A 20871-nucleotide genomic window follows, 5' to 3' on the forward strand; every position below is an offset into this window, starting at 1 on the left:
CGCCGCCTCGACGCGGAGCCGCCGCTGAGGGGCCGCTGCACGTCCCCGCCTCGCTCCCTCTCGCCGGGGGGGGCTCTCGGGGCCGCTCCCGGGCTGGATGAATGTGGGAGAAGATGGAGACCAAGACGATCGTCTACGACCTGGACACCTCCGGGGGGCTGATGGAGGTGAGGCCCGGGACGCGGCGGGGGAGGCCGGACCGGGGAGGCAATGGGGCTGCAAGATGGCGAGGGACCCCCCCCACCCCGGAGCCCCGTGGCCTTACAAGGAAGTGCGGAGGGACGGAGGCAGCTCGCCCGGCCCCCGGAGAGGCCCTGCCGGACACGGGGCGGGCGGGGCGGGCTCGGCCGGGGCTCTGTCGCCCCCCCGATCCCCTCCCGGAGGGCCCGGGGCCGCTGTCCTCCCGGCGGGCACGGGGAGAAGGGCGCTGGGTCAGGGTCCGCGCAGCCCCTCAGAGCCCGCTCTGTCTGTGTGTGCATGTGCAGCAAATCCAGGCCCTCCTGGCTCCCCCCAAGAGCGAAGATGGGGAGAAGAAGAGCAGGAGGCCCGAGAAGGAGCCCAGGCGAAGTGGCAGGGCCACTAACCACGATAGCTGCGATAGCTGCAAGGAAGGAGGGGATCTGCTGTGCTGCGATCACTGCCCCGCCGCTTTCCACCTCCAGTGCTGGTAAGGCTTGGCGCTCTCTCCCTCCGGATCTGCCCAGAGCACCTTCCCTCCGGCCGCTCCCGCTTCCCGTTAGGTCCCGGGGAGGGGGAGGACGTGGGRCCGGGTGTAGCAGGCAGGAACAAAAAGGAGGTGCAAACCCCACTCGGCTCCATCCCCCCTGAGACTAATCCACAGCGGCCGAAGTGAACCCTCCCCTCGCTGCTTTCTGCGGGGGTTAGGGGTCCACCCTCCTCTTTTCTTTTTGTGCTGAGCAGCRGGCGAGAGGCCTGGAGGAGGAGCGAGGCCGCTGGCTGCGCGGCCTGGCTGCTTTGGTGCTGCCCCTGCCCGGCCTTCCTCCCCCCTCCCTCCAGCGGGAAACTTCCCCTCCTCACCCCTCTCCGAGGGTGCCTGGCTTTGGGGGGACCCTCCGGAGGRCCCTGGCAGGAGAGGGGAAAGCCCTGGTGGCATCTCCGCACCAGGCCTGACGTTCCCAGCGCTTCCGTGCTGCTGCAGCTGCTGGGAATAATGGAGGTTGCTGTCTCTGTGTCTCCCTGCCTCACTGTTTACAATATGGCGACCTTCCTTTAAATTATATTTTTATTCTCAGCGCCATTTTGGCTGCATATATGACTTCCAAACCCTTGCAGCGCTCCCCACAGTATCTCAAACCTGAAAATACATTCCCCRTGGAAATCCAGGCCTCCAGACTTTAACGTTGGCCGGGTTTATTCCTTTCCCTCCTTTTTTCCCTTCCTCCTTGCTCTTCCGACCTGCTTGTCTCATTCATGGGGGTGTCTGCCATGAATTGGGGGGCTGTCAGGTGCTCTTGCTGGGAGTTGTRTGGCTTTGTTGATGAAGGCAGAGCTTTCTGCATGCAAATCTGGCTGCCGGCTGGGAGTCGAGGTGCGTGTAGGAGCAGTGGCAGAGCTCGAGGTGCCGGAGGCTGCAGCAGGATGGGCTCTTGCTGCCTTCCCTCACAGCTTCCCAAGCTCTCCCGGCACAAAGCAACACCACACCAAAGGCACCTCAACTTTCCGCCCCAAAGTTTTTCCTTTTTCTGCACCCGGAGCTTGGATGCATCCGAGGCCGCTTTGCCGAAATCCCTCCTTTCAACAGTTGACACAGGCGGGCGGTTTGTGTTAAATTAGCACAGCCAGAGTGGATAATGGAGTGGAGGAGGGAGTGGGGCAAGTCAAACAGCTGGAGCTTGGGAGTACAGAGTATTCTTCCTTAGGGGAGATTTTTTAACCACATTCCTTTCTCTCTTTCATGCTTTGGAGCTTTGTTTGCCACCCTGTTACAGCTGTCTCCTCTGCGCTTTTTTTTTTCCACTCTCTTGTTTTTTGGGGTTTTTTTTTCTGATTTTCATTTGCTTGCTGGCTATTCTGTGTTTCTGTGCTAATTGAGGGTCTCTGAACACTTATTAAACTGGTTGCTGATAGCAGGGAAGCTGAGAGTGCGGTCACAGTTCTGTAGGGAGTGTCCCGTTAGCAGCGTGTAGCCAGGCAAACCCAACAATGCTGTAGCATGCAGCCATGACATCATCCCTCCTACCCTGAGGAAGTGCTACTGGTGCTAGTGCAGAGCCTCTAATATTTACTAGGAGGATAGTAATTATCATTATTTTTCATCCAGTGTCCTTGATGAGCTTTAATTTAAGAGTGGTTTTTTCCTTCTGCCGGGCGTAGTTGCTTGTGGATGTAGCCGAACATATCCTGAGTCCTCTCTTAGCAAGGCTGGAGCGATGGCTAAAACTTCACATTTTGGAATGGAAGAGCTGTGATTAAGGCTGTAGAGTGATCTGGTTGACTCTGAATCCTAGTTAATAAATGAGATCACTTTGTGCATGCCTGCATTTCATGGCTTGATTTGGCGGGTGTTTTGTAGTTAGCGAGTGGGAAACAATCGGGTAAATCAGATACCTGTAAAGCTTTCGCTGCATCTGAGTTAGTTGSATTATAATTATATAAAAATTTTATAGAAAAGGATTATGTAGAAAAATATRTATCTTTGGCTAACTAGTCACTGTTCGGAACAGAAATAAAAGGGGTAATTCTAAATACTCTCTTTCATTCCTTTTGTTGCCTCTGCTGGGGTTTCTCAAGCAATTCCTTTGACAGTAGCCCAGATCCTGCTGTGGGAGGTGGCACAGTGTGGAAAGGCTTCATCTAAAGGCCTCCAGCTTAGGCCTGATTTAGCCTCCTTCCTTCTGGACTTTTGTTGGACCCTTGGCCATGGCCTTCAGGTGAACCAGGTTGTCTCAAAGGGATGCTCAGGTTGTGTTTTTGTGTGTCTTCCCTTTACCTCCTACATCTTGCTTAAAGTAAACTTCCGTTCTGGATATAAACTTAGGCATAAAGGCAACACTTGCAACTTCCTTTCTGCCTCCTTTTTTTATTTAAAGAATAGCAGCTGTAATGCAAGGCTTGGTTTAAGTCATTTGAATAGCACTGCTGGGGCACTCTTAACTGATTTGTGTCGACAGATTACCTGTTCTCTGAATATTTATTGTAAGCTTTAGTACCAGGTTGAATTTATTATCAGTRTAGCATAACAAAAATTAAAAAGTAGCTTTTAATTGGTCTAGGGTTTGTGATCAGTTGATTAAAGCTGTATTAGGAGAGACCATATGATAAAAGAAAAGGATTTTCGGGGGTATGATTGGCACAAGTCATGCAGTCAGCTGGAGACCAACCCAGCTCAGCTTCCCAGGGACTGGTGTTGCTACTTCCTATGTAGAGAAGGTTCTTGTGTATCACGTTGTTTAAGCCTGTAGTGAGAAAGTTGGCTTTGCWAGGTTTGTGTGTGACCCTCAAACTWGAGCAGCTTGCYTTAACTTYAGTTTAGCACTTAAACCCGTTGTSCTCTGTGGAAAWCAGAAGGCACTTGGCCAAAACTCCCAAAACTTTCCGAGTCCGATAGTATTACACATCTGAGGTGGTAAATAACAAGTTTTGTTGGTACCCCGTGGAATGCCTGCTCTTCTGAATTAATGTGGGTGGAAATGACTTCCCATTTCATCTGTTGGGGTGTCAGCTCTTCCCACAACTTCGTTTTGGAATCACTAGTTTGAAGTAAAGCTGCTATAAGTGCTGTGGGAGTCCAGGGGTCGGGAGGATTCCAGCCTGGCTGCAGATAAACTGGCCTGGTGGGAGGGATACAGGAAAGTGTGAAATCCCTGCCAGATACTTCGTTTCAACATACTTGGATTAATATCACAGTCAGGTGACTCTCGTCAGGTTTCAATTTACAGAGAGAGGTTTTCAGGGTCCCTTGTAATTCTTGAAAACAGAACGTGGGATTTTTAGTTCTGAAGTTRGTGTTTGGTTCTGCTGTTAGCCCATAATCTGCTGCTTTGGGTAACAGTGCAGAGTGCATTTCCATCCTGATGTTCTGCCTTAGCCCAGGCCCCCAGGGATGGTGCACGCTCCTTCTTTACATGATTGAAAACCAATTTTCCAGTGCTACTTCTATTCTTTCCCATTTATATCCTCCTCCTGGCAATGTGATTGTTAGAATTCCCTGTGTTTTCTTGAGCTTGTAGTAAACTTGATTCACATTGAAGCGGGTTTGCAAAGTGACTGATGTTGCAAATTCATTATGAAGGATTAGAAAGATCCCCGGGAGAGGAAAAGTTTAGTTAACAAGCTGGGGGAGGGGAGTGACAACAGGAGGGAGAACCAACACAGAACAGTTTTGTGTTTGTTTTTTTTCTCTCTCTTTYTGTTTTTTTWAAAGTCTCCCTGCCCGAGTTTCTGGTTGGAGGAGCCCAAAAGCACAAACCTCACTGAATGCTGCGGTTCAAGTCCCTCTTGTAAAMTCTCACGCCGCTGGCTGTGCAGCTCTGCTGGCATGGCAGAGTGACCTCAGTCCCCTAAAGCTGACCAGTTACGTAAACAGACAGTACCAGTTTTGTGGCACTGCCCAGCAAAAAGGTTCCTCCTAGCCGGGGCTCCTCACTGCTGCACTGGGAGAAGTGTGTTGTGTCCATACCGGGGCCTTCTRCCTCCATCAAACTTTTTGCAACACCTCCTCGTGTTTATATTTGCAGYGTTTGGCTCATTTCCCCTCCGATTTGGCAGTCTTCACCCAAGTGCTGGTGTCGAAGAACAGGAGTAACAGAGCTGCAAAGAGCAGCAGAGGAAGCTGAACCAGAGTTTTGGGTATTTTCTATGAGTCACATTGTTTCAGTGCTTCGAACAAAGAATGGAAAAAAGCTGTTTTTGGCTGGTAGGACTATTTCCCCACCTTATTCACTCTAAAATGCCCTGCTTTATCTTTAGCATTTGCTCTAGCTTTGGGTTTTTACATGAATATGCAGTCTGTGAGGGGAGTAAAACAATGGCCAGTCTGTTGTTTCGGTTAATCCTTCCCTTAATGGTCTGCTTGGGCTGCCTTCGGGTAGTTCAGGTGAATCTGAGAATGGTCTGAGGCATCTCCTGCAAAAAAGAGTAGCATGATGTCCAGGGAGGTGCTGGAGAGGAAAACTTCCTTCCTAATAGTGGCTAGGAACAGGGTTTCAGTACATCAAATTACATCACAGATTCAAAGAAGCTTGTCATTTTAAGTGCAGAAAGTTTATTATGAGGCATTCTGTTTGTGTGGGGTTTTTTTACATTAAATGACTGGCAAACCCCTCCTTTAATGTTTATGTAATTGCATATTGAAGGTCAGAGTAAGCTGTTCTGTTCCCAACATTTAAATGTATCTATCCTAACCGATACTTTGTTAAAACAATACTGGTTTAAGTATGTGCTTTTAAAAAAACCTCAAGTTTTGTTTTTATGTATCTCTGGTTCTGATATTTTGGGAGCCTTAGGGCCAGCCCAGCCTGGATCCTGAGGCAGGAGGAAGTGATTGCCCTGGACGGGTTTCTGGGAGAGGAGGGTCACTGCGCGTGTGCCTGCARATGTGGTAACATGATCAGTCTTGGCAGCTCTGCTCAGCAAAGTTGTACCAATGAGATTTTTCACTTTCCTTATTTTGTCCTAAATCTCTCTGTGCAAAGGCAGATAAGGTCAGCCTAAATCTATGGACTTCAGCTGAGGGCTTCAGCAAATCATTCACAGTAAGAATCTGATGAACTCGTGGTTGGGTGACTTGCAAACCACCGCTCTCACCTGTGTGTGTGTGGATGTTGCTCGTGTTGAACTGAGCGTGAGCAGATTTTGCAGTGTGGGYAAGAATTGGGGATTTGGATTGCGCCATGGGTCTCTGCTGCAGTTCCCAAAATCAGTGTGGAGCAGAAGGAGCAAGGTTTTGGGATTCTAAAGTCAAGGATTCGAAGTCGAGGAGGGGGATGTTTAACTGCTTAACTTTGGCTTTGCCTTCAGACATGGCTGCTGCATGGACTGGTGTTACATCAAACGCCTGCATTGTTCCAAAGCTATTTAAAAGGGCACAGTGGGAGATTGTGAACAAGGAAAATTCTCTGTGGTTTAGTACCTTGGCTTAGGAAAGTGCCAGWTTTTTGTTGACCATGACTTGTGGAACTGAGAAGTCCTTTTTTTTGTGCTGCTGTGGGGTCCATTTTTGAGTTGAGGGAGCAGGAGGCTGCAGTGGTTTGCTTCGAGGTGGGGTTCAGCTTTGTTCCTGCTGCTCCAGAGCTGGTCTTTCCTGGTATGTCAGCCTGCAGGCATGACTCACGGGAGCCTTTCACAACATGGAAAGGTCTTCCCAGAGGAATTCCAGCTCCTCCAGGCATTTGCAAAGGAAATTCTTAATTGGATTAGATTCATAATACTAATCTGCTAATGACTGTTTGTTATGGAGATCTTGGCACTATCTTGTAAATATATTCACCTTCTTTTAACTCGCCTTATGTCTTTTTATCACATACAAGCTCAGTGTTGTTAAGATTGTACTGCCGCCAGCAGATCTGATAGTTGGGAATGGAGGACTACTGTGTTTATTACACAAGATCTTATAAAGCTCATAATTCTTCTCTCTCTCTCCATTTCTCGCTGTTGTTTTAGGTGGGGTAGTAAAAGGGAAGCAGTGGTAATTGGCATGTCTGACATCCGGCTGTGCTTCTCTTACCATGAGTGTGAAGGACACCCTCGGTGGGGAGTGCCTCTGTGCAGTTGTCAGATAGAAATGTGTATTTTTAGAAAAAGCGTGTTTGGTCCTTATTCTTTCTTCCCTAAAAAGGGTGGGTTTTGGGTTGTAGGTGCTGCTGTTGTGGTGTGAGGAACACCTCCAGGAGAGCAGAGCTCCGGTGTTTCCCTGTGTAARACAGAGTCAATTTGAGATTTCAGTTGTAGCATCGATACTGAAAGAGTTTTTCAACACTAACATAAATTCTTCCGTTTATTGACCCGCACCAGTGTATGTTAAACTGCTTTCATTGCTAGACTGACTCACTGGTACGTGTCAGGTTCTTGAGTTTTTTCCTGTGCTCTGCAGCCTTTCTTAATCCTTGAGTCAGTAACAAAAAGCAGGAATCTGCTGTGAAGAAAGGAAGCAGTTGCTTCCAGCGTAGGAAAGAGGTGTATTTCCCTGAAAGCAAGTGTGAGAGTCTGAATATTTAGGAAGTGCTGTCTGTTGGAATATAAATCATGTGAGAAGGATGTACCCGTTTTGTTTTTTTAAACCAGTCAGGAAGTTCTCTTGGACTTGTGAAAATGCAAATGTATCTGGGGATATAACATGGCTTTGTTACAGGGGTATGAAAGAAGTGAGTGTAAGCAAAAAGCATCTTGCCACGTCAGGTTACTGGCTAGACTTGTGATTTTTGTGACACAGATTGTCAGAGCTGGCTTTTCCTTCTTATAGTAATCGATTTATGCTGTCTCCAGCTCCACTGCTCACTAGATGTCTGCCCAGCTTCCTCGAAGGAACACTGCAGTATCCAGTAACTCTGTAAGCTGAGTAAAAATAGTGTTGTAGCTTCCCTTTAATAAAGGGGTTGACAGATACCGGTTGTAATGCAATCACATACCTTTTTAGGTATGGAGTGGATGCTCTCTATAGCCAAAAATGAGGAAAAGAAAAAATAAAAAGTTGCATAAATCATTCTTCCTGTTGGTGTATCAGATCTTGAGCACAAAAGGCAAAGAGCATCTCAGCCAGCTGGGGGGAATCGAGTGCCTGAACCCGACTCTAACCCATTTCTGCTGACGTCTGCTCTGCACGATCACTGGAAGCAAACTAGATGGAGCTGGAGATTACCGACTTTGAACCCTGCAGAAAGCACTGGCCTGAGGATACAATTTAGCAGGCTGAAAACCCCATGCTGAATTTCTGGCAAGCGCTGGTGATTGGTGTGAAACACCTGCCTGTACAGCCTCTGACTTTGGGCACGGCATCATGTGAACTTCCCAGTGATCTCTGTCTAGAATAGCAACAGGAGCAAGATATGAAGGTGATCTGGAAAAGGCAGAAAAGAATGTATGCCCTGCTCTAAGAGGTGGTTTTTTTTTTTGGTTTTTTTTTGTGGATATTTCTGTCCCTGCTCTTTATTCTCTCTTCCCCAGCGTTCTTGGGAAAGCCTAGTCCACATGTAGATGTCAGAATTATACTTCACTTGTGCCTGTGTGAAGACARATTCATGCTTTTGCTTTTATGGGTCTGCCCTTCATCCTCTTCTGATGTGCTGCTTTCCTTTTTTCCATCTTACTGCTGCTGTCCTTTCACCYCTGTCTCCTTTGAACACGTTCGGTATGGCTGGGGCTGAATGTGTTCACTTCTCAGAAACCTCTCAGACCCGTGTTTTGATTATTTTTTTCCCACCAGAGATGTCTCTTCATTTATTGTTCTTTAAAGACAAAATTGGATGAAGTGCTTCTCACCAGGGCTGTGTTGTTCCTCAGCCTCCTTTCTTTTCCCTGATGCTGCCCTATGTGTCATCCTGCTTTGAGAAGATGACTTCTAATCTGTTAAGAAGATGGTGCTATAAAGACCTGAACACTTAATAATGAACCTGGACATTGAATTCAGGCTATTGTTACTATTGTCTGCAGCACAGGCATGAGTGATGCCTGGGAAAGAAACAGGAGTCAGGATGTGCAGAATGTCTGAATTTCTGTGTCTGACCCACATTTTTCAAAGTCAACAATTCTTCCTATTGACTTCCATGGTTTCTGCTTATAAATACAAAGTTGGATGGTTCCCTAGGCAAGTAAGTCTCAAATATCAGAGTTCATAACCAGTCAAACTAATTAAAAATAATAACCAAAAAACCTCACTGAGGTAATGATGGTATTATATACTTCTTAATGCATATTTATTTATATTTAAGTATATTTGTGTTTACATATATGTGGAAATTTAACATCTTAAAATACAATACATGCTTTAATTTTTTGTCAGGTGGACATTAATGAGGGTAATAACTAACAGGTTGTCTAGGGAATGGTCTCTGTGGGCCAGGTTCCTTCTATAAATAGAAGTAACTAATTACATCAGGTGATCACATGTTTACATGCAGCTTATCCAGTTTATTGGACCCTCCTGCTTGTCAGGTTGAAGGCAAAAAAGTTCTGCTTCATGCCTTTGGAGGAAATTTTCCTGATACCCCGTGAACCTCAGGACTGCCTGCACATGAGGGCACAGAGAGGAGGCAGAACCCCCAGTGAAGGCAGGAAGGGAGCTGAGGTAAGGTAGATAAACACCTGCTTCCATGAGGTTCTATTCCCAGGATGAGAGTATCYGGAGTGGTTTGATGAAGGATTCAAGTAAACAAGTTCACTGGTACTGAAATTCACAGAATACTTACAAAATTTATGATGCACTCATGAAATGGTACCTGGTTCCTAGGAGCACAGTGATGCTGCTGCCAGAGGCTGGTGCTGCTGGCCAAGCCCTTGAAATGTTGGACACTGGCAGGTCTAGATGGTAAAAATAAACATAGAGTCAAGGAAATTTTGGGATCTGGCACACCCAGCAATGCTGCTACTTAAATCTTTAAGAGTTCAAGTCTTTCTCCACTCTTGTAGCATCATGCAGACAGATGATGTTCGTATACCTTTATTTTTCCCTTGCATGCATCTTGTTCCTCATTGTCTGCCCATATCATGGTGTTTGAATCCTGAATCTGTTTTCTGTCTGTTGCCAAACCCTTATTTCCGGCTCTGGCCATGCTGTTGGAAAGATGCATGCTAAGCAGATGCAACGTTCCAGATGATGGGATAACTGGTGACCTGTGAAACGGTCATTTTGGTTCCCTTCCTCACATAGTGGCAGCCAAAATAATCATGTCCTGACCTGTTTGGTGGTGTCCAGGAGTCCTTGCTGGATGTTACTAATTTAGAATTTCTTATGTGCACGCTCAAGACTTTCACTGCAGTGTAAACAAAGTTATGCTGGCTGCTGTCAAGCTTTTTTCACAGGTTCCCTCAGGAGTTGTTGCACCACAAGTAGAAGTAYAGTGAGTTATGCTCTGTGGTTAATGTGAATTGTGTTGCTGGCTTAAAATAGGTATAACTTATAAATAATGTGAGCCTAATTGAGGCCAAGAAGTTGCTGAAACTGTTAGTTTTAATGTGGTCAGGTYATGTTTAGAGGTCAGTAAGAAACAAAAATTATGCTGGGCTTATCTTGAAGTTTGGTGGTCTCTGCATTGGTGCTTGAGAAATCTATAGCTTCTTCAGGAACATTGTTCTTGTATAGCTACAGCTAAGTGTCGCAATTTATCCATGTTAATGAGCAGAACTTGGARACTTCACTGAATAATTTGAGGAATAATCCTGACACTAGTGGAGAAAAGGAGGGAGATGTTAGTATTCCTAATAACCACCTCTAAGGTAATTAGAATTTGACTTTTTTTCCTCAGAAGCTCTGTGTTGATGCAAGAGTACAAGAGGAAGGGAGTAAGGGAGTTGCAGTGGGGAGGTACTCGCCGCAGGCTGCAGCTGTTGGTTTGTTTGGTGTGGTTTTATTCTGTCTAAGGTAGAGGCTCAGGGTTCCAGGTGTCCTCCTCCAGCCGGGTTTGGGAGCAGCTGTGAGCAGAAGTGTGTAACTTGGGCGCAGTAAAAATGTTCCAAAGAGCTGAATTTGTAAATGATGCAACTTTCCCTGTTTCTCAATGGGGCTCTTGTAATGCCCTGACAGTGAGGTTGGTTTCCTGGTTTGTTTTAGCTGCCATTGAGGCCCTGCTGTAGGAAGCCAGGGAGCCTTGTTCTTTATGAAGCTGGTAGAACAGCTGTAGCTCTATCCATCATAGGAATAAATAGGAGTCCCAAGAAGAGCCAAAAGGTTTCTCCTCTTAACTGGCAAACCTATCTAGYATCCTTCATTATCAGCCTGTCATTGAGTCTTGGTCAGTTAATTACGTTTCYTGGGAAGGAAAAATATGTTTGCCTGTGTTTTTTCATGGTGTTATTGTTTTCCTCCCGCACAGAAAATAATATTTAAGTCTGATTGTTGAAAACAACTGATGTGAAAGACAAGTTGTTGAAGAAAGCTTCACCAGGCACTGGTTTGTTTTCCTGCCACCATTATCCCAGCTGGTAGCTGGCTGTATCCTGGTGGGTCCAAAAGTAGTGTCAACGTGCCTTTGACGCAAGATAGCCAGGAATKCAGTGTGTAAATAACCTCAGGTCTGCTTATAACTGGTTCCTTTGAGAGCTACGGCCCAGTTTGTATTGGAGAAGGTGCCATTCCTTGGAGCGCTTGTTTACCTATTTATTGAGGTCAGCAAAGTGAGGAGTAATTATGGGATTTARACTTGACAACAGGCATCTGATGTACGAGAGCCCCAGAGTGTGAAATTGAAAAGCTAAGTGGCTTCATGCTATTGTTTGCTTGATAAAAACTCCTAATACGCTCTTGAAGATTTTTTTTATTTTGTCATAGCCATTTAAGTTTTATTTAAGGGATATAGCATTGCCTTCCGACCGYGGCTGAGCAATGCTTGACAACACATCTGATACTAATTTCAGGAGATACTAAACTTTTTTAGAAAAAGCCATGAGACTGATAATATATGGCAGGTGATTCTGTAGTCAGTGTAGTGTTTTTTGGCTAGGCAGTGATAAACATCTCCTTTAGTTTTCAGAGGCTTTGTATGAGCTGGTCTTCCAGGTGTTTGTAAGTCAGCCTATGTTTTTCAGGGCTGTCTTTGTCTTAAATGCAGAAACACATATTGCTGTTCAGGTTTGATTTGGGTCACGCCAACCCCCTCAGGTAAACAGCGGTGGCCACCACTCTTGTCTGTGATGACAGAAAGGGAAACTTTCAGAAATGAAGGGTTAGTGAAATTGTACTGAAAAGCGCAACTGACTGGTGTGTAGTTGAAAGGAGATGTGTTGTAACCGAAGATAAAGTGGGAGCTGTACAATTCCAGGTCCTGTTGGCAGCAAACACTGGCGGCTGGAGCTGTGCATGCTAATGAACCCATGAAAGATAGGGAGAAAAGGGCTGTGGTGCTCCTGCCAAAGTGCTAATTTTTACCTTGCTTATGAAGATCAAGTATCTTGCTYAGATTTAAAAATCAGTTTCTTTTATGCTTACAGTAAAAGGTTGAAGAATGTGGTCATACCTAGTCAATTAAAACAGCGTTCTTTAGCGCTTCCCCRGCTTTCTGCTGAGACCCAGGCAATGCTCTCTGCTTGCTGCGAGGCCAGCAGTGCAGGAGCAGCCTTCATCAGTCTTTGTTAGCATGGTGAGCTGCCTTGATGAACAGTTCATTAACCAGGAGAGGCAGAATCAGTCTTTTAATACAGTTGCTATCRCAGCTAGGCCCTGACAGTGAGCAGAAAACCTCAGGAGGCTTGTCTGAGTGCTAAAACCTTGCTGCTGCTCTGAAACGAATCTTTTCCCCTCCTTCCACAGRCCTTTGGGTAGCAGCATTCATTAAAATGCTTCTTTAATAGTACGGTGKATGTAGGATTTCATGGTTCAAACACAGCAAATGGGACAATAACACACACACTTGCAAAGAAGCCTGTTCTGACTCTTCCAGGCATCTCTCAAGGTTCACCTTAGTATTAATTGTTTCATTGTAAAATGCGTAAGATTGAGGTAACAGTTAAAACAAATAACCGGAGGCATCTGGCAGCGCGTGGATCCCTGGCACGGYGCGCGTAGGAATGGGGCAGACGTGTTCCCAGCAGTTCAGGCACGCTCATCAGGAGCTTCAGAGGGTGAAATTTCACRAGGAACAAATCAAAGTCTGTGGTTTTTTTCCCCTGGGGTGTTGGGAGGGGAGAGGGGAATGGGCCAGATGAACCGTGCTTGCTGTAGCTGCAGATCTAAGAGCTCTGTTTCTAGCAGGAGTAAAACCTGAGCTGTTGCAGGATCCACCTTAGGATTCAGCATGGATTTATGCTGCAGCAAGCACACGGGGATCATTTGTTACTCTTCTCCTTCCACCCCCCTTCCCTGCTTCTGTTAGCAAAAGGTTGGTTTRGGGCAGGAGGGAGTTACTGCTTCATCCAAGCATTTGAGGTGAAGCAGCCAGTAGTGGAGGCTTTGGTGCTCTCATCTAGAGCCTGATCTCTTGTTCATCCAAGCSCTCCAGGAAATGAGAAACATAAGCTGCAGGTATGTCAGTGCATATATGCAGAGCGCTGCGTTTCTGGAGCGCCTGGAACACGGAGGCCTCTGAAACCCTGCACTCCTCCTCAAAATGGCTGCCAGATGTGTTGGCTCTACTGAATTCCCCAGAGCCTGACACCAGAAATGCTGAGGTTATTACCAGCTTGGTTCTTGCTGTGTTCTTCCCTCAGTCTTGCAGGCACAGTGTTGCAAGAGCGAGTGTGACCCCGGATGGCTGCAGTACCTGCGGAGGCTGTCGCTGGCACACGGGCGAGCTCGGGGCAAGACTCTCCGGGACTCTGTTTAAACAAAGGAAGTGTGTTTGTTTTTACAGTTCAGGCTTGGGAKCCTGGGCTGGGATCCTGTGCCATTTCCCTGTGCTAGAAGCAAGATTCTCGAGGAAGACAGCCTCTCCCTTTGCTGCAAAGCACAGCTCTTCCTGGCCAGCAAATATGTATCTTATCTTCTCTGGCTTGTCAGGGTTGGAGACTGGAAAGCTTAACTCGATTTGGGTTGACATTTGTAGGTGCAATAAACAGTAAAGAATCTCCTGCCATGAGCCATTGTCTAGCTTCCCATGCTTGTGTGGCTTTCTTGGGCCAGTCTTATAAGCTACTGTATTCCTGATCCCTTTGTAAACCAGTCAGTCCCACTGGATCCTTGAAATCTGTTTCCCAGACAGWGGGAAATGGAGCTTCCAGATCCTGCAATAGCACATCTGAATGTTCAGCACAAGAGAGTAGACTTGCTATGCAGCTGCCCCTAGCTAAAGTCAGGAGAACTTTAAAAGCATTGTCTTAAGCCCCACTGCRTGGTAAATGGCCAGTTTTTGCCAGCAGGTACATTTTTCCTGACACAGTCAGCAGTTTGCTCGAATAACAAATCTTAATGATGAAGAGGTGTTGGAAAGTACTTGAGTTAGTAGTAGGATCTGTAAGGAAAGTGTATCATCCAACATATGCTGCTCTGCCTTTTACTGAGGAAAAGTGTTTCTCAAAATAGTCCTCCTTACTCCTTCGTCTAATTTGCTTTGGTTTATTTCTAGCATTAAATGAGAATGTCATTTCACTGTGATACAGCTTTTATAGTAAGTGCAGATCCATGTGAGTAGGATGTATCCTGTGCTTCATAGCCAAGGCAAGCTGTATATGGTGACACTTTTAGGAATATTTGGGTTGTCTTAAGATAGAAGGTGGTTTCCACCATTAAGTAAGTGTGCCCAGGGATGGAGTACATGGGAGGTGGTGGGTAGACTTCATGGCAGCTTGTTCAGTTGGACTCACTGCAAATCCAAGGGATGGAAGTGCCTGAATGTATGACTGTGCTTGCTGCACGGGAATCTGTGTGGTCTCACATGGAGAAATCAAGTTATTTAAGGAGGTGTGGTATTGGGGGAAGGGATGTGTGTGGCACACCAGTGAATCTTCCATTTATCTTTGCTGTTCAAGTCTGAGAGTGCTCTGAAACCGTGGAGCTGAGATGGGTGTCATGGAAGACTGGCTTCTTGGAGGTGTCTGGCTAAGTGGATGTATGGGGACCGAATCCAGGGAGCCTCACCATAAATAAAAGGAAGTGCCTGGGAGCGGAACTGCAGAGCTGCCCTGACTCAGGCTGTGTGTACGTGAGAAGAGTTCCAGAAATGACAGTAAATAACAGTAAAGCTTTGCTTTGTGTTTCTCTTGTAGCAACCCTCCGCTCAGTGAGGAGATGCTGCCTCCGGGAGAGTGGATGTGCCACCGCTGCACCGTGCGCCGCAAGGTAAAGCCTCTCAAAACAGACACAGTCCCTGCCCTTCCAACTGGCCATTTGAAACCTGAATCCTGTGGTTTATACCTGCCTCTCCCCTTCATGTGTACTTAGACATGTACTTAACCAGAGCTGCTCTTTCTGCTCACATTTGMAAAGGGCTTTGTTAGGAATGGGCTTAAAGAAACYCAAGGGGTCTTGGTGAGACCCTCACGCTATTTAACCTCACTACTAGGAGCTAAAACTGAAGTTYCTRRTACCTTCTTGTCAATCTATGCCTTTTGAACTGTTTTCCTTCCCCCAATTTCTGGAAAGGAGGGAGAGCTGAGGCACAGAGGAAATGGGATGGCTCCCCTGCTCGAGGAGGTGAGCTGTCTACAGGCAGAGTGGGCGTCACGTAAATGCAGCTTTGCCATCAGGGCTGTGATTCTGGTTAATACCTGTTTTTTAGAAGTGTGACTTTACAGCAGTTGTACATCAGCAGAGGGTGAAATCACAGTGAGTTATGATTTCCTGGGCTGTTGAACAGGATGGGGAGGCGATGATTGGGCAAGATTTTAGCTTTTTTTTGCCTTGATGCTCTTTCTCCAGGAAGCTGTCTTGCACAATGTAAACATCTTATTGCTGTGACCACGTAAGGCTGCGTAGCAGAGGGTTTAGAAACTGCACCAAGCTATCTAGCAACTGTTCCCCTGAAGTGACACCCAAAACAGATTGGAAGAAAACTGTGTGCTCAGCCTTTTGTTCCTGAAGTGATTGCCTTGTTATGTTTCCAGGGTACTGTTCAGCCATCTGCCAACAATAAAAATGAAGGTCACAAATSGAAAACCAAATAATAAAGTAAAAAGAGAGAGGAAAGGAAAAGATTCCCAACTTTTCTATATTCAAAACTGCCTCAAAACACTTCCCTGCCYTTGCAGACTGTATTAGTGATGGAGTAGATTGGTTCTTCCATACRGGTGATGCTGTCAGGCACTGGAGCAGTGCACAGTTGCCCATCCTAGGCCATGCATCACCCCTTCCTGTTCCAAATGGATCTTGTGCTGATGGCAATGTTATAGTTTTCCTCTGCTGCACCTTGAACAAKATTCCTGTCATCAGGAGATAGCAGTGTTGTTTGTATATTGTGCTGGTATTCTCAAGCTGACCTTCTCAGCCCATCACGAGTTTGTATGCAGTGCCAGGGTTAGTAGACTGCATCAATGATGAACAGTGTGCTGTGGAGTTTCTCAGTGTTGGTAGCAAAGTAAACGGTCTGATTTGTCAAGTGGTTAGGACTAGATGCTATGAAATGCCCTGATCTGGACTCAAGCACAGCTACCCTGAAAGGAGAGACACATGGTAATGTTCTTCCCCATGCTTGGTTTTCTTCAGCTGTTCTGTCACCTGTACCTTAGCTGCCATCTGACTGTTCATGGTTGAGGTTCTAATGACTTCAAGGGGGAAGTTGTAGTGAGTGGCTCGAGTGTTTTCAGATGCTGTTTGTCTTCAATCACATATTTATCAAGGTTGATGTGCTTTGTTTGTGGCCTCCATGATAAGCCTGCCTATTCATGTCGTGCAGAAGCGAGAACAGAAGAAAGAGCTGGGGCAGGTAAATGGATTGGTGGACAAATCTGGGAAAAGGACCACCTCCCCCACCAGTGACGCAGACCTGTTGGACAGGTCTGGCAGCAGCATCAGGGCTAATGCGCATGCCAGGATCTTGGAAAGGAGAGCRAGCCGGCCTGGCACTCCCACATCCAATGCCAGCACCGAGACCCCCAACTCAGAACAGAATGATGTCGATGAGGACATAATTGACGTGGATGATGACTCTGCCATTGCAGAAATGGACTGTGGGCAGCCCCAGCTGAAGCGACCCTTTGAGCTTCTTATTGCTGCTGCCATGGAAAGGAACCCAACGCAGTTCCAGCTGCCGAATGAACTGACCTGCACCACAGCACTTCCAGGTGAGCGGTGGCTTGGCTGGTGTTGGGGAAGATGCCTGCAGTTGCAGCCTGCTGCCATCTTTCCTCTTTTCCCCCTTGATTCAGTGGTAGTTGTGGCTCCAGTGGTCTTKCTTGTGAAAGCAGAGGGTACCCCTGGTTCTCTGCCAGCTGCCCAACAGCAGATGCCTTTCAAATCTGAGGTGTGGGACTCTGCAACTACACACCATGCTCACCATGACTTGTGATAGATGCTTGTTGTTCTCACCTTGGTCTAGATCATCAATATGGAAAAAAAATTTGTCCAAATACTTGATTTTTGATTTGTGATGCAATAATRTAGCAACAAAGTAGTGATTAAATGTATAGGATGTCACTGAAATTACTAAGTATGAAATATATCAGCCTTTAAAGACAGTTTGGGTCACTTAAAGCTAGATTTAGTGATTGATAGAGGTTCCTTAAGTAGCAATCTTTGATTTTTTTCTGTCTGAGATGATTATGTATGTCTACCAGAAAGCAAATCTCTGCTATGTGGATAACCCAAAGCTGTTAAAAATTTCCTTTTCAGGTACTAGTAAGAGGAGGAGAAAGGAAGAAACCACAGGAAAGAATGTCAAGAAAGCACAACACGAGTTAGACCACAATGGTTTGGTTCCCTTGCCGGTGAAGGTCTGCTTCACATGCAACAGGTATTTGTCTCTTCCAGGGAAGCTGTTYAGTGTAGCTGCAGCTTTCACAGGAGCAAACTTCTTGCTCAAAAATATAGATAACTTTTCCATCCTCCATCATTACTTAAAATTCTCTAAACAAATCGGGGAATATTCACCTTTGCTAAGTAAAAGATGTTTAACCACAGCAGGTGGTCCAGTTGTAAAGGGTTCTKAAATGTAGCCTGAAGATTGACAAGATAAAGCCATCTTGTCTTCAGTGTTTTTCTGCAAAGAAATATTTGAAAGTGATGCTGGTTTAGTAAATGGAGATGCTTGTTTATGGTTTGTGAAGGAAGTGTGTGAGGAGGTGACCTTTAGGAAATAGAAATCTACTGAGAGATTTATAAGCCCAAGGCAAATAGGAATATTGTGCTGAAATTGTAAATCTGAAAACCAGTACAAAATACTGATGGGTTTTGTAGCTGCATAAAAAAATGCGTAGATCAGTCCCAATTCAAAATGTCARTGGAAATGAAACCATTATTTCAAGAACCCAGTCAGAGTAAGTTTCTGGAAATGGGATGGAGACTCAGGTGGGCTTTTGAGGAGAACAACTGATGACTTCGTCATTGTTCAATGACTTCTTTTAAAGAAGCCTGGGGATTCAGATGTCGTTGTTTTTCCGGAGTTTGAGACTTGTTCTGATAACACTGTGTTGATGTATACRTCCCAACGTCACACATGATTCCTCTAAGGAAACTTGTAATTACCTAAATCTGAGATTTCCYTTTGATCTCTGAATTTTGCTTCAAATGAAGGCTTTTGCCTTGAGTGGCTCTTGAAGAAAGTCCATATAGATCAAGTTACAAATCAGAAATCCTAGTTCTCGGTGCAAACAACAGTGTAGGGGATAAACTGAAGTGGTTATCCAAGCTTGCCTGAGTGTTCTATTTATACCTTGTATTGGGAATAAGATTTGGCTCTTTCTTTGCAGGAGTTGCAGAGTGGCACCTCTAATCCAGTGTGATTATTGCCCACTCCTGTTCCACATGGATTGTCTGGAGCCACCGCTTACTGCCATGCCTCTGGGTAGATGGATGTGCCCAAATCACATAGAACACGTGGTGGTAAGCAGGACTATGATTGCAGTATGGTAACCGGATGCTGGAGTGGAACCTGGCAGGTCCATTAAMGGACAAAGCACAACAAATGTAAAACAGCTCCTGAGCTCTTATTGCTCCCTGTAACGCTTGTAAAGCTCCTGCTGCAAGCAACGCACCCTCCAAAGGAATATGATGCTGCTCTCTGCAATAAGATATAAAGATGGGGGAACTCCTTCCTGTAACTGAAGCTGACAGCTCAGATTGTGGCTCACTGACAGCTTGTCTAGTTTTTGACTGGACTCTTTAAGRTCTAGATCAGCTTCCAGAACTGGGAACAAAGCAGCACAGTGCTACAAACAGGGGAAGTAATTCTTTGCATGCTTAACCCAAAAAACTTTGATTCCAAGAGGGAGTTTTCATTTTTGGAAAAGCAGTGTACTTGAGACTTAAATACTCAGGAAACAGGGGGCTGAAACAAAGAGCTTTTGCCCAGAMAAACTGCTTCTGAGAGCATTGATGCTGCTTAGTTGGGCTCTAAATGCTTTTGTATTCATCTCCAGCAAAGTGCCCTTTAACAGAAATGGTTAGTGCTGCAGGAAACAAGTAGTCTAAAGCTGAGCTGATGCTGTACTGCCAGTGCTACGAGGCATTATGAAAGTCTTAGGGTGCCTTAGAGTGACCTGCAGATCCCTAACTCCTGTGGCATTATCTGATCACCCAGCTGAACCAGAAGAACTTGACCCTGAGTAATCGGTGCCGAGTATTTGACCGGTTCCAGGACACCATATCTCAGCACGTTGTCAAAGTGGATTTCTTAAACCGAATCCATAAGAAACATCCTCCGAATCGCAGAGTTCTTCAGTCAGTGAAGAGGAAAGGTCTGAAGGTATGTGTAAATAAGTAGTAGTGGGTGAGAATCCCTGTATATGTATTTTAGTTTGGAAGGGAAACCAGCATACTCCTTGGGGCAGGAGGAAGAAGATGAGGTCTGAGTGACTGTGTTGGTGAGAGATCTGGGAGTCAGTAGTCACTGCCTGCAGGATTTAAGAAGATCTCTTTCCTTCAGCTGCAAGGCTCGATTGTTAGAAGTAAACATTTAAATCTAGCACAAGCATAAAAGGTACAACACAAAACCTGAACATGGCCCTACAGTCAGATTTGGAGCTATTTGCTGCCATAATGCCCAGAAACTGCCATACAGGCTTCCCTTGGCTTTTTTTTTTCATGATTTCTCTTATGCTGTGGCCACCACGTTGTACCAAAGTCATGCCTRACCCAAGGGACTAAAACCTATTAATTTCAGCATGGCTACATSAATTTAAAGTATTCAGTCCTTGATACTTCTAATGCTCTATCTSCAGGGTTCCTTTGGGTGAGAAAGCAACAAACATGAAGTTTAGTGCTGATCAGGCACTTGTAACTAGTCATTCTGGAATAATTGTTCTCATGTGTGATCTTCTTTCTCCACTATGTAGGTTCCTGATGCTATAAAGTCCCAATACCGGCTTCCACCCCCGTTACTCGCGCCTGCAGCAATTAGAGATGGCGAGCTGATCTGTAACGGGATCCCTGAGGAACCCTTGCAGAAGCACCTTTTGAACACTGAGCACTTAGCCAGCCAGACAGAACAACAGGAGGTAAATGAAGTCAAATGCTTGGACTCTGTGTGTGTGGTTGCTTTGGTACAAAGATCCCTTTCCATTTAAGTCATGATGRAGCAGTTGTCTAGGAAACCAATCTGGATATCACGTGTGAAGGTGATAGCTTGTCTTGTCTCTGACACCCTTGCCTATTAAAACTTCACTTTGACTTTCCAGGTGAGATGTAAAATTCCTCATTTGACACTTCAGGGAAGTGGTGAAATAGTCCTCTGGCCTTAAGAGTGGAGTCGAGGGCCTTCTATCTAGACGTCATCTTTATTTCGTGGCTGAGGGGAAATACTTTGCACTTTGATTATGTAAGGCTGCTCTCTGACACGTTTATTTATAAGTTAACGTCCCATTTCTGGGTYGCTTTTTATTGCGGATGGAATTGGACGTCTAAATCAAGGTCAAATGCATGTTTAAATCTTGTRTGAAACTCCTGGCCAGCTTCCACAGTGTGAAGCCATTGCAAACAGTCAAGAATTAAGTCCTTCTGTTAGCTCAGACAGGGCTCTCCTACGTGGCAGGTGCASATCCACCATGGAGCTTAAACCTTTGAATAAATCTTTTGGTCTTCCTCCACTTTGTGGRAAAAGAAAGTGCTCTCCACCCTAGCTTTCCACTCCCTACAGCTGAAGTAGAGCAGCATTTCATTCCAACATGGTATAGAGTAAA

At 45.7% G+C, this 20871-nt stretch overlaps 1 protein-coding gene across 1 annotated transcript in view; it reads left to right on the forward strand.

The window, feature by feature from the left end:
- Window positions 1–6: 6 nt before the first annotated feature.
- PHF12 (PHD finger protein 12) overlaps window positions 7–20871 on the forward strand; it is a 32147-nt gene continuing 11282 nt past the window's right edge. Inside the window, exons 1-8 of the mRNA XM_057372009.1 lie at window positions 7–167; window positions 486–667; window positions 14809–14881; window positions 16434–16821; window positions 17369–17489; window positions 18445–18577; window positions 19275–19439; window positions 20029–20190. Coding sequence (XP_057227992.1) covers window positions 102–167; window positions 486–667; window positions 14809–14881; window positions 16434–16821; window positions 17369–17489; window positions 18445–18577; window positions 19275–19439; window positions 20029–20190 — 1290 coding nt within the window. The 5' untranslated portion in view covers window positions 7–101. The remainder of the gene's footprint in view (window positions 168–485; window positions 668–14808; window positions 14882–16433; window positions 16822–17368; window positions 17490–18444; window positions 18578–19274; window positions 19440–20028; window positions 20191–20871) is intronic.

The sequence above is a fragment of the Malurus melanocephalus genome, unplaced genomic scaffold, assembly GCF_030028575.1.
Source record: "Malurus melanocephalus ecotype Western Australia unplaced genomic scaffold, MMel_1.1 scaffold_162, whole genome shotgun sequence".
NCBI classification, from domain to species: domain Eukaryota; kingdom Metazoa; phylum Chordata; class Aves; order Passeriformes; family Maluridae; genus Malurus; species Malurus melanocephalus.